Here is a 13,971-nt window from a genome sequence, read left to right as displayed (position 1 = left end):
GTGTTTTCTTCGAGTTTCCTGTTGTTAATCTTCACACTTAGTCAGATCCTTGGCTTTTTGTCAATGTCTGAAAAAGTAGACCGCATAGCTTGAATATATCCATGCAAGGATTCATAGAGTGCACAAGCTGTGTTCAAGTCTTGGCCAGAAGACTGCAAAGAAGCAGTGGTCATTTGAAAACGTTGTAATACTTGATCCCACAATATGACCATTATTCCTGTTTCCAACTTCATCATGGTTGAAAGTAGTCCACAAGCCTGTTGTCGACAATCTGCCTTCTGATCATTGTTATTTGAAATGTCATCCAAGATTTGTTTTATTGCAGAAAAGCTGTGTAAAAGTGCTTTCGTTGCATCTGCATGAGCTGACCACCTGGTATCTGGCATTCTTTTCACAATGGGCAAATGAGCACCACCATCGGATAATGCAGCAGAAAGGAGATCCCACCGATAAGTAGAAGCAGAAAAAAATGTGTACAGGCTTTCTACAAATTGAAAGAAAATTAATGCTTCTTGACAACATTCAGCAGCACATTTTCCAACCAAATTTAGTGAATGTACAAAACATGGAATGTAATCCGCAAACACGAGGAAATATGCAGATACTGGAATTTCAAGCAACACACATAAAAGTTGCTGGTGAACGCAGCAGGCCAGGCAGCATCTCTAGGAAGAGGTACAGTCGACGTTTCGGGCCGAGACCCTTCATCAGGACTAACTGAAGGAAGAGTGAGTAAGGGATTTGAAAGTGGGAGGGGGAGGGGGAGATCCGAAATGATAGGAGAAGACAGGAGGGGGAGGGATGGAGCCAAGAGCTGGACAGGTGATCGGCAAAAAGGATATGAGAGGATCATGGGACAGGAGGCCTAGGGAGAAAGAAAGGGGGAGGGGGGGGACCCAGAGGATGGGCAAGGGGTGTAGTGAGAGGGACAGAGGGAGAAAAATGAGAGAGAGAAAAAGAATGTGTGTATATAAATAAATAGCGGATGGGGTACGAGGGGGAGGTGGGGAAGTTACGCACAAGATGCGGCAAAACCGTAGGTGACTTCATCACATCCCGCGATATACCATAAACAATAAATTTGACCCTTTGTTAAACTGCAACGTAGTTATCAACCTTTAACTTCAACTAGAAAATAGTTACAAACAAATTATTTAAGGCGGAAATTTAATAAAGTTAAATAAATGCCTTAAGGGCAACACGACAGTGAGATACCGATTTCACCAGACTGCAGCTTGCAAGCATTTAGTGCGGGGCCCTCGAAAATGCTGGGCCCATAGCATATGCTACTTTTGCTACTAGGTTAATCCGGCCCTGGTGCTGCCCACGTGGACCTGGAATTGCTGTTATCTCACTTCCCTATGTAAACAAGCATGTAGCACATAAAGAGTCCTCCAGTCACTAGGGTGCAGCTGCATTTCAAAGGCAGATTGGAAAACTAGCTAGAGCTGCCTTAAGTCAGTCGTTACATTCCTCACAGACCTGATATAACACATGAAGGGATCTAAACTGGCTACAATATGTGATGTGGTCTCAGACTTAATGAAGGATTTAAAACTGCTTCTCTGTCTTGTATAGACTCATACCATGAGAGGCCTGCACCTTACAAGGCACAGATTGGAAGTCTGTGGGGCGCCGTTCCTTGCGCAGACCGGAGCAATGTGCCTTGTTCAAGGACACAAACACGCTGCCATAGCTGGGCTCGAACTAGCAACCTTCAAATCACTAGACGAATGCCTTAACCACTTGGCCACATGCCCAGCACATATCTCAGCCTGAAAGGGGATCTTAAACCTGATATAATGAATAAGGGCTCACACTGGTATGGCGTTTGAAAAGGTCTTATAATTAGAGCATCATATAGAGGGGAAACATACTTTTCAAGAGGGCAGAGTTGCAGAATACAAAGAACAGATGAGGGAGGAATTCCTTTAGCCAGAGGGTGGTAAATCTCTGTAATTCATTGCCACAGAGGCCAATTCATTGGGTATATTTAGAATAGAGGTTGATAGGTTCCTGATTAGTCAGGGTGTCAAAGATTGCAGGGAGAAGGCAGGAGAATTGGGCTTGAGAGGGATAATAAATCAACCATGATGGAATGACGAAGCAGACTTGATGGGCTGAATGGCCTAAAGCTGCAAACTCCACGTAGTCAGCACCTGAAGCCAAGGTTGCTGGAAGTGTAATTCTGTGTCTCTGGGTTCCTGATTGCAAGAACTTTAATCCTTGTGTTTCTACTCAGGCCCAGATAACTTGTACTGGGAGTATAGTAGGCCCTCCTTATCTGCGAGGGATTGGTTGCGAGACACCCCACGGATACCAAAAACTGCGGATGCTCAAGACTCTTATTTAACCTGTCTCAGTGCTGGTGGACTTTAGGACCCAGGGCAGCACAGGACCCGCCGCCCACAGTATTTCTGTTCCATTGACTTAAAATACCGAATACAATGTAAATGCTATGTAAATAGTTGTTTCACTGTATTGTTTAGGGAATAATGACAAGAAAAGAAGTCTGTACATGTTCAGTACAGACGCAACCATTGTAGCTCTTCTGGGAACGCTGATGCTGCCTCGGCATCAGCCGGTCCCGATTCTCCCGTGATCTTTAAGTTCTTGAGGCTGTAGTGCTTTACACAGCCAGCCAGCCATCCCTAGCACTAACACTTCCCCGAATTTCAGCTTCTTTCTGCTTTATTGTGCGAATGCTGGATTCGTTCTGACCGACCACCGGAATGCGACATGCCACTTCTCAGGAGATCTACTCTTAGCCTTTGAGGAATTGCTTTGACCACGTAATTGCTTTTTAGGAGCCATTTTTTTCACAGAAACAAAGTAGTGAACAAACGAGACACTAGACGAACAATGCTCGAACAACGAGTGCTGGAGAGAGAACTTCTGGGTTTTCCTGAGTCGCGGTTGGTTGAATTCGTGCATGCGGAACTCACGGATAAGGAGGGCTGACTGTACTATTAATCTTTTAAGGACTCTAACTATTATTGTTTAAGCTTCACTTTCATTTCCCCCCTAACATTGTATTTAGTCACGATGAAGGGGCTGGGCACCAATCGCCAACTGTTTATTCCTCTCCATAGATGCTGCCTTTAGCATTGTTGCTTTCTCTGTTGCAGATAAATGGAAAGTACTTCTGCAATTCAAAGGTGCAGCCTTGGTATCCTCCTCTAATTTTGGTGTCTCATTGGTGTCCCACCTTCCTTTAACTTCCCTTCCCGTACTTGTACGTTTGTAAACAGGCCCCGTTGCTTCCTGTTAATTTAACAACCGGCAACACAGCCCATGTCAGAAGCACAAATTTGTCAGAGCTGTTGTCTGTTCATCACTTTGAGATTTTCCATTTAAAATGCACCTTGTTTTTTTTTACCCCCTTAGGCAACTACTGCAGCAATGCTGTGATACACAGAGGCTTTTTGCAGTAACCAAGTTGAACTCTCCAATGGGAAAGAGCCTTTGGTTTGATGGAGAGTTCCTCTACTCGCTCGCTATCAACAAGGAAATCTTCTCCATGTTTCCTCAGGTTAACTATTTTAACTATTATTACTTTTGTGAATGAGGGATCGCGTGTGTGGAGGCTTTGGAGAGAGCGCAGAGGAGATTTGCCAGGATGCTATCTGGACTAGAGAGCATGGCTTATGACGATGGATTGAGCAAGCTGGGGTTTCCTCTTTGCTGTGAAGGAGAGTCAGAGGTGACTTGATAGAGGTGTACGAGGTGATAAGAAGCTCTGATGAAGTGGAAAGCCAGAGACTTTCCCAGGGTAGAAATGGCTAATATGAGGGGACAACATTTTAAGGTGGTAGGAGGGAAGTATAGGGGAAGTATCAAAAGTAAGTTATTTACATAGAGTGGTGGATGTGTAGAATATTTTGCTGGGGGTGCTGGAAGAGGCAGATACATTAGGGGTATCTAAGATGCATGGATAATAGAAATCTGTATTTAGTTATTGAGATACAGTGTGGAATGGGCCCTTTGAGCCGCAACACCCAGCAACCCCCAGTTTAATTCTAGTATAATCACAGGACAACTTACAATGACCAGTTAATCTACTAACTGGTCCGCCTTTGGACTGTGGGAGGAAACCGGAGCACTCGGAGGAAACCCATGCATTCCACAGGGAGGACATACAGACTCCTGTGCCAACAGATGACATTGATGTTGAAATTGGACTCCGATCTCCAATGCCCCGAGCTGTAGCAAAGTTCCTCTTACCACTGCGTTTCCGTGGTGAAAAAGGGAGGATCCGTGGTGAAAAAGGGAGGAAAGTCAGGTTAATCCTGGAGTAGGTTAAAAAGTCAGCACAACATAGGAGCCCAAAGGGCCTTTATTGTGCAGTAGTATTGTATGTTCTATGTAAGCCTGGGTAGCGCAGGTGAAGCATATGTAGTGTGGCACATCAGGTTTTAAACGTGGTACAGAGTACTGATGCCCAGGAGAAGAGAAACAAAAAAATAATCATAGTATGCATGGAAAATGTATTTATAATCATGCAGGTTACTCAGTTGGTAATATTATCAACAGTGTATGGTCTTTCCATGATGTAAAAGTGATTGAATCAGCACAGAAGCAGACTCTTCAGCCCATCGTGCATATGATAACCATTATGCCTTTCTCTACTTAACCCACTTGCCTGAGTTAATTCCACATCATTTATTCATGTACCTCTCCAGTTACTTTTTCTGAAATGTCACTGTTTCTGCTTCCACCACCACTTCTGGCAGTTCATTCCAGATACCAAAGACTCTCTGCAAAAAATTTATCCCTCAGGTGCTCTTTAAACTTCTTCCCTTTCACAAACCTGTGCTGCCTAGTTTTAGAGGCCCCTTACAGACTGGCTATCTACCCTATTAATGTCTCCATATGCTTCTATCATGTCATCTCTCAGCAGGAAAAAGAGATGCAGCCTATCCAATCTCTATTTATAACTCAAGTCCTCTAATCCATGTAACTTCCTCATGAATATTTTCTGGTCTCTCTCTAGCTTAATTCCTCTTTGCTATAGTGCAGTGCTGAGAATGGCACATAATATTCCAGTTATGGCCTAACCAATGTTTTATACTTGTAAGGTGATGTCCCATCTCCTGTAATCAATGCCTTGACTGATGAAGACAAGCATACCAACTGCCTTCTTCACCACCCTGTCCACCTGTGATGCTACATTCAGGGAGCAATGGACTTGTACCTCAACGCCCCTGTCACTACTTTCGGAAATGGCTCGAATGTGGAGAGAGAGAAACACTGAAGTGGGTTGATGGTTCACAGACTTTAATGTCAACTGGATTTTAAGGGAAAAGAAAACAAAAAACACCAGGCAAAATGGGGCCGTTACTAAAACTCCCAAATGGAAAACTACATGCCAACACAGTGGCTGAAAAGAATATCTAATTATAAAAGGAATACTGCTAGTCTTCAGAGTCAGTTGACTTGACAGCCCACTTTCTCAGGCAAGGCTGAATGCAAGCCGGCAGCGTCATGTTGCTGTGCTTTGCTCAAGTCTTGATAAGTGCTGCAATGAAAGGAAGGGAGTTAAATACAGCCATAATGAAATAATAATTATCTGGCATGCACATATTCATGAGTACAATTGCCAAATCTGCTGCTGAACCTATCTGCAGATGAGCGCCTTGTCCAAGATGTCCTTTGCCAAGATCCAAGAATGTTCTTCAGGACCATACCCTTCCCAATCCACAAAGTTCTGGACCTTAACACATACCTGGTGAGATGCCAGGGGGTGCCACACCGTATAGACCAGGGAACCATCTACCAAGCGGGGAGGAGGGGAGGCAAAGTGACTGGGGCCAGGGGAGAGGTAGTAACGGGCTTGAGCTGGGAAACATGGAATACTGTGTGGATCTTCAGTGATGCTGGTCGATGCAATCTATACGAGGCCTTGTTGGCAACCTTTTCCACTACGAATGGTCTTGCATAGCACAGAGACAATTTGTGGCTCTGGGCTTTCAGGAGAAGATCCATTAAGCCCAACAAGACCTCCCCTCCTTGCTTAAAGGTCTCACCCGTCGGTGGAGCTGGTCAGCCTGCTGGGCATGTTGTTTCTGGGCACGCAGCTCAGAAGCCCTGGCTCATTTCCAGGTGCGCTTGTCGCGCTGGATCAGCTGTTCAGCAGCAGGAACTGCCACATCAATTTCCTGGTCAAGGAAGAGCGGTGGTTGGAATCCCTTCTGGCAATAGATGATTGGAGGATATTGTGGGCGATCTCTGCCCAAACCAATTGGGAGCTCCAGGACGTGGGGTTGGAAGAGTCAAGGCAGCTCAGAGTTGTCTCCAACTCCTGGTTCACTCTCTGGCCATTGGATTGGGGGTAGAAACCAGACAAGAGGCTGGCCATGGCTCCTACAAGAGAGCAGAAAGCCTTCCAAAAGTGGGAAGTGTACTGTGATCCACCATCAGACACTATGTCGTGAGGAAAGTCATGGAGCCTGAGCACGTGTTGAACCATGAGTGCAGCAGTCTCATGAGCTGATGGGAGTTTGGGGAGGGCAATAAAGTGGGCAGCCTTGGAGAATCGATCCATGATGATCAAAATGGTGGTGTTTCCATCAGATGGGCTGCCCAGTGACAAAATCCACTGAGAGGTGGGACCAGAGGTGGTGGGGCACAGGCAGTAGACATAACAGACCTATAGGATGCTGGTGTGACATCTTGTTTTGGTGGGTCAGACAGACATGAAGTTGTGGACATCCTGGGACACAGATAGCCACCAAAATTATCTCTTAATTATCTCAATTGTCTGTAGCTTATCCCCTACCTGACCATTGAATGTCAGGGCCAAGGTCAGTTGGTCTCTCCCTGCTAGGTCCATCTTTGTATGGTCAAGACTTGCTGTCACTACGTTTGGCTATGGCCCAAGTGCAGAGAGAGAGACACTAAAATAGGTCGATGGTTCATACACTTTAATGCCAACAGGATTTTAAGGGAAAAGAAAACAATAGGTGCTCGGCTAAACAGGGCCATTGACTAAAACCCTCAAATGAAAAGCTATGCCAACACTGCGGCTGAAAGGAATATCTAAATATAAAACGAACACCGCTAGTCTCCAGTGTCAGTCAACTCGATAGTCCACTTTCTCAGGCAAGGCCGAATGCAATCAGACAGCGAAACGTTGCCACCTACATACTTATCTAAGCTGTTAATATATTTGACAAACAACAAAGCTCCCGGCCTCGAACCCTGTGGCACACCACTGGTCACAGGTCTCCAAGCTGAAAAACAACCTTTAAACTGCCACTCTTTGCCTCCTACCACCAATCCACTTTTCTATCCAGTCTGCTAGCTTGCCCACTATCTAATCTATTCTAAATAGTTGGACCAGCTTACCAAGCAGGATTTAGCAAAGTCTGTACAGATAGTGTCGACCACCCTGCCCTCATCAATCCTCTTGGTAATCTCATCAAAAAATTGTCAGTCAAATTTGTGAGACATGATCTCCTACATACAAAGCCACGCTGACTCGCCTTGATCAGTCTTTACCTTTCCGAAAGTGAGTCAATTCTGTTTCTCAGAATCTCTTGCAGTAACTTTCTCATTGCTAATGTAAGGCTCACTGACTTGACCAGCTTTAGGAAGTTGTAAACCAAATACAGTTCATGTGAGGTTCTTGCAACTGATCTGGGGATTAAAGAAATCTTAAACCTGGTTCATTGTTTATAGTGTTCTTAAATCTGGTAGACTTCATCAGGGAGTTTAAACTCAATATACGATTTGAGAGACCTTTCACTATTAATGCAGAATCTTAATCCAGTGTAACATTTGAAGATTTTATAAAGACTTGTATAGAAATGACAGATATTAGTCTTGCTGGAATAGACGAAGGGTTGTAAACTTGATGTGGGTCTGAGAGAGCCTTAATCCCAATAGAATATATGAAGGTATCTTAACCCTCCTAAACAGATGAAAGTCTTGCACCTGGTGTGAATTCTGCATTAATGCGCAAGAGATTTTGAAAGTTTGTTTAATGAATGAAAGTATCTCAAACATGGTATATAGTATATGATGGGACTTAAATGTTGCAAGAGGGATCATAAATGAATTGGCCATTATAAATAGTCCCATGATTAGGCTGGGGTTAAATCTGAGGTTGCTGGGCGACGTGACTTGAAGGGCCGAAACAGCCTGTTTATCTCAATAAATAGCTAAACCTGGGAGAATATACAAAAGTAGGGCGGCAAGACAGCACAGCTGTTAGCATAACACTATTGCGAGGCCAGCGAGCGGGTTTAACTCCTGCTGCTGTCTGTAAGAAATTTGTAGTCTCCCTGTGACCACCCGGGTTAGTAGGTCAGACGATCTCATTGGGCAGCGTGGGCTCGGTGGGCCAGGAGAGTCTGTTACTTTGCTGTTTCTCTAAATAGAAAATAAATACATTGAAAGTGAACCGCAAACTTGGTCTGATGTATGAAGGGATGTTAAACCTGAAACGATGCAGATGGAAGTGTAAATCTCCTAGCAGGCATCCCGCGTCGTAATCCTGTCAAGTTTGCCGGTCTTTACAGTGGGGTAGTTAGGAAGTCTGGAATAATGCTTGAGGAATGTTAAAATAATTAGACTTTTTGGAGGATCTTACCTTGTTTCTGTAATAATGACCGACGGGCTCAAGCAGCAAGTAGAGAGATGAAGAATTCCAAGTCTGTAAGAGGGACCTAAAATCTGGAATGGTGCTGATCCTACCTCTGGTATAGAAACATAGAAAATAGGTGCAGGAGTAGGCCATTCGGCCCTTCGAGACTGCACCGCCATTCAGTATGATCCTGGCTGATCATCCAACTCAGAACCCTGTACCTGTCTTCTCTTCATACCCCCAATCCCTTTAGCCACAAGGGCCATATCTAACTCCCTCTTAAATATAGCCAATGAACTGGCCTCAACTGTTTCCTGTGGCAGAGAATTCCACAGATTCACCACTCTCTGTGTGAAGAAGTTTTTCCTCATCTCGGTCCTAAAAGGCTTCCCCTTTATCCTTAAGCTGGGACCCCTCTTTCTGGACTTCCCCAACGTCGGGAATAATCTTCCTGCATCTAGCCTGTCCAATCCTTTTAGGATTTTATACGTTTCAATAAGATCCCCCCTCAATCTTCTAAATTCCAGCGAGTATAAGCCTAGTCAATCCAGTCTTTCATCATATGAAAGTCTTGCCATCCCAGGAGTCAAACTGGTGAACCTTCTTTGTACTCCCTCTATGGCAAGAATATCTTTCCTCAGATTAGGGGACCAGAACTGCACACAATACTCCAGGTGTGGTCTCACCAAGGCCTTGTACAACTGCAGTAGTACCTCCCTGCTCCTGTACTCGACTCCTCTTGCTATGAATGCCAGCATACCATTTGCCTTTTTCACTGCCTGCTGTACCTGCATGCCCATTTTCAATGACTGGTGTATAATGACACCCAGGTCTCGTTGCACCTCCCTTTTTCCTAATCGGCCAACATTCAGATAATAATCTGTTTTCCTGTTTTTGCCACCAAAGTGGATAACCTCACATTTATCCACATTAAATTGCATCTGCCATGAATTTGCCCACTCACCTAACCTATCCAAGTCACCCTGCATCCTTTTAGCATCCTCCTCACAGCTAACACTGCCGCCCGGCTTCGTGTCATCTGAAAACTTGGAGATGCTGCATTTAATTCCCTCATCTAAGTCATGAATATATATTGTAAACAACTGGGGTCCCAGCACTGAGCCTTGCGGTACCCCACTAGTCACTGCCTGCCATTCTGAAAAGGTCCCGCTTATTCCCACTCTTTGCTTCCTGTCTGCCAACCAATTCTCTATCCACATCAATACCATACCCCCAATACCGTGTACTTTAAGTTTGCACACTAATCTCCTGTGTGGGACCCTGTCAAAAGCCTTTTGAAAATCTAAGTATACCACATCCACTGGTTCTCCCCTATCCACTCTACTAGTCACATCCTCAAAAAATTCTATGAGATTCGTCAGACATGATTTTCCTTTCACAAATCCATGCTGACTTTGTCCGATGATTTCACCACTTTCCAAATGTGCTGTTATCACATCTTTGATAACTGACTCTAGCATTTTCCCCACCACCGATGTTAGGCTAACCGGTCTATAATTCCCCGGTTTCTCTCTCCCTCCTTTTTTAAAAAGCGGGGTTACATTATCCACCCTCCAATCCTCAGGAACTAATCCAGAACCTAAAGAGTTTTGAAAAATTATCACTAATGCATCCACTATTTCTTGGGCTACTTTCTTAAGCACTCTGGGATGCAGACCATCTGGCCCTGGGGATTTATTTGCCTTTAATCCCTTCAATTTACCTAACACCACTTCCCTACTAACATGTATTTCCCTCAGTTCCTCCATCTCACTAGACCCTTGGTCCCCTACTATTTCCGGAAGATTATTTAAGTCCTCCTAAGTGAAGACAGAACCAAAGTAGTTATTCAATTGGTCTGCCATGTCCTTGTTCGCCATGATCAATTCACCTGTTTCTGACTGTAAGGGACCTACATTTGTCTTAATCAATCTTTTTCTTTTTACATATCTATAAAAGCTTTTACAGTCAGTTTTTATGTTCCCTGCCAGTTTTCTCTCATAATCTTTTTTCCCTTTCCTAATTAAGCCCTTTGTCCTCCTCTGCTGGACTCTGAATTTCTCCCAGTCCTCAGGTGAGCCACTTTTTCTGGGTAATTTGTATGTTTCTTCTTTGGAATTGATACTATCCCTAATTTCCCTTGTCAGCCATGGGTGCACTACCTTCCCTGGTTTATTCTTTTGCCAAACTGGGATGAACAATTGTTGTAGTTCATCCATGCGATCTTTAAATGCTTGCCATTGCATATCCACCATCAACCCTTTAAGTATCATTTGTCAGTCTATCTTAGCTAATTCACGTCTCATACCTTCAAAGTTATCCTTCTTTAAGTTCAGAACCTTTATTTCTGAATTAACTATGTCACTCTCCATCTTAATGAAGAATTCCACCATATTATGGTCACTCTTACCCAAGGGGCCTCTCACAACAAGATTGCTAATTAACCCTTCCTCATTGCTCAATACCCAGTCTAGAATGGCCTGCTCTCTAGTTGGTTCCTCGACATGTTTGTTCAGAAAAGCATCCCGCATGCATTCCAAGAAATCCTCGTCCTCAGCACCCTTACCAATTTGGTTCACCCAATCTATATGTAGATTGAAGTCACCCATTATAACTGCTGTTCGTTTATTGCACGCATTTCTAATTTCCTGTTTAATGCCATCCCCAACCTCACTACTACTGTTAGATGGCCTGTAGACAACTCCCACCAGCGTTTTCTGCCCCTTAGTGTTATGCAGCTCTACCCATATCAATTCCACATCCTCCAGGCAAATGTCCTTCCTTTCTATTGCGTTAATCTCCTCTCTAACCAGCAATGCCACCCCACCTCCTTTTCTTTCATGTTTATCCCTCCTGAATATTGAATATCCCTGAATGTTGAGCTCCCATCCCTGGTCACCCTGGAGCCATGTCTCTGTGATCCCAACTATAGCATATTCATTAATAACAATCTGCACTTTTAATTCATCCACATTGTTACAAATGCTCCTTACATTGATACACAAAGCCTTCAGGCTTGCTTTTACAACACTCTTAGCCCTTATACAGTTATGTTGAAAAATGGCCCTTTTTGATTTTTGCCCTGGATTTGCTGGCCTACCACTTTTACTTTTCACCTTACTACATTTTGCTTCTACCCTCATTTTACACCCCTCTGTCTCTCTGCACTTGTTCCCATCCCTCTGCCACATTAGTTTAAATCCTCCTGAACAACAGTAGCAAATGCTCCCCCTAGGACATTGGTTCCAGTCCAGCCCAGGTGCAGACCGTCCTGTTTGTACCGGTCCCACCTCCTCCAGAACTGGTTCCAATGCCCCAGAAATTTGAATGCCTCCCCCTTGCACCATTTTTCAAGCCACGTATTCATCTGACACGTCCTCCTACTTCTACTCTGACTAGCACGTGGCACTGGTAGTAATCCAGAGATTATTACCTTTGTGGTCCTACTTTTTAGTTTATCTCCCAACTCCCTAAATTCACCTTGTAGGACCTCATCCTGTTTTTTACCTATATCGTTGGTACCTATGTGCACCACGACCACTGGCTGCTCACCCTCCCACTCCAGAATGTCCTGCAGCCGCTCAGAGACATCCTTGACCCTTGCACCAGGGAGGCAACATACCCGCCTGGAGTCTCATTTGCGGCCGCAGAAACGCCTATCTATTCCCCTTACAATCGAATCCCCTATCACTATAGCTCTCCCACTCCTTTTCCTTCCCTCCTGTGCAGCAGAGCCACCCATGGTGCCATGAGCTCGGCTGCTGCTGCCTTCCCCTGATGAGACATCTCCCCCAACAGTATCCAAAACAGTATATCTGTTTAGGAGGGAGATGACCTCAGGGGACTCCTGCACTACCTGCCTACTGCTACGCTGTTTAGTCGCCACCCATTCCCTTTCTACCTGTGTAGCCTTTACCTGTGGTGTGGGCAACTCACTGAATGTGCTATTCACGACTTTCTCAGCATCGCAGATGCTCCAGTATGAATCCAGTCACAGCTCCAGCCGCTCAATGCGGTCCGCCAGAAGCTGCAGCTGGACACATTTCCTGCACACATAGTCGTCAGGGACACTGGAAGTATCCCTGATTTCCCACATGCTGCAGGAGGAACAAACCACGGGGCCGACCTCAGCTGTCATGACCTACCCAATACGCCACAGCCTCGCCGCCTTCCTTGCTTCAAATAAAATACCGCTGCAGACCGTTCTCCTTTTAAAGGAACTTACCCGGCCTTACCTCACTTGGAGTGAAGCTTGTCCTCAACCTCTGCTCGCCGAAGCCTCTTGAGACAAAGCCTTCCTACTCTGTCTCCCTCTACTCCGTCGCCCGCTCCGTCAAACTGCTCTCTTTTAAATACTCCCGCTGACTCACGGACTGACTTACACGCACATGCGCAGTCCTGTCCCAATCAACCGCTGAGAAAAATGTATGAAGTACAAGAGATCATACAGCCAATGCACTGTACAGAGAATTACCTGTATAAAGCCTTGTCTAATGAATGATGAACCTTAAAGCAAAGATAACGTGGTAAAAATAAGAACTGCAAGGAGTTAAAGCACAAGGGGACATGAAAGATTCGCTGCAATGACCAGGCTTCTTGTCCATTGCTAGGATACACCGTTCCAGCTGCCATTGAAAAAGTGTTCAGTGGTTGGAAATGGCGGAATTTTGAAGAAGAGTAACTGTGGCAGCTTAATCGACGAGGCAGACTTTGTCATGCGGTAAGAGAACTTTTTGATGCCCCTTATCTAGTCTGCGGTTAGATATTCTACTTCCGCACACTATCTCCTGCTGGTGCTGGAAATCTGAGTAACACATACAAAGTGCTGGAGGAATTCAGCAGCTCAGGCAGCATCAATGGAGGAATAAACAGTCAACATTTGGGGCCAAGAACCTTTATCAAGACCAGAAAGGGAAGGGTGCAGAGATCAGAATGAGAAGGTAGGGGGGAAGGGGAAGGAGTACATGTTGGCAGGTGATTGGTGAGACCAGCTGAGGGGCAGGGTGCTTAAGTGGGTGATGTCGAATGGTGTGTTGATAGGTAGAAAAAGTAAAAGACCGATGAAGGAATCTGATAGGAGAGGACAGTGGACTGTGGAATAAAGGGAAGAAGGTGGGGAACCAGAGGGAGGTGATTGACAGGTCGTGAGGGCATGGGAGGAGAAGAGAACAGGTGAGATCAGAAACTGATAAAAAGAGGAAAATATTTGAACAATGAGGTAATCCTCCTCACAGCTCTGACCCCTGGGAAGTAGAGTCATGCCGTAATCCACCCATTGCCGCCTCTGACACTGCTGTTGTGCACTGTTCAGCTAGGCCTTCTAATATACAGTAACAAACTCAGAAAGGATCAAATTATTGACACATTATTGTTTTAATTGCAGG

The 13,971-nt window shown here is 44.9% G+C and overlaps 1 protein-coding gene across 1 annotated transcript in view; it reads left to right on the top strand.

Annotated features, from left to right (window-relative positions):
• st8sia1 (ST8 alpha-N-acetyl-neuraminide alpha-2,8-sialyltransferase 1) overlaps positions 1 to 13,971 on the top strand; it is a 54,537-nt gene that overhangs the window by 26,075 nt on the left and 14,491 nt on the right. Inside the window, exons 2-3 of the mRNA XM_072241405.1 lie at positions 3,388 to 3,532; positions 13,198 to 13,307. Of these exons, the coding sequence (XP_072097506.1) occupies positions 3,388 to 3,532; positions 13,198 to 13,307 (255 nt within the window). The remainder of the gene's footprint in view (positions 1 to 3,387; positions 3,533 to 13,197; positions 13,308 to 13,971) is intronic.

This window comes from Mobula birostris, chromosome 23 (genome assembly GCF_030028105.1).
Source record: "Mobula birostris isolate sMobBir1 chromosome 23, sMobBir1.hap1, whole genome shotgun sequence".
Classification (NCBI taxonomy): Eukaryota; Metazoa; Chordata; class Chondrichthyes; order Myliobatiformes; family Myliobatidae; genus Mobula; species Mobula birostris.
Note: the sequence above shows the minus strand (reverse complement) of the source record. Positions and strands in the feature narration are given on the sequence as shown.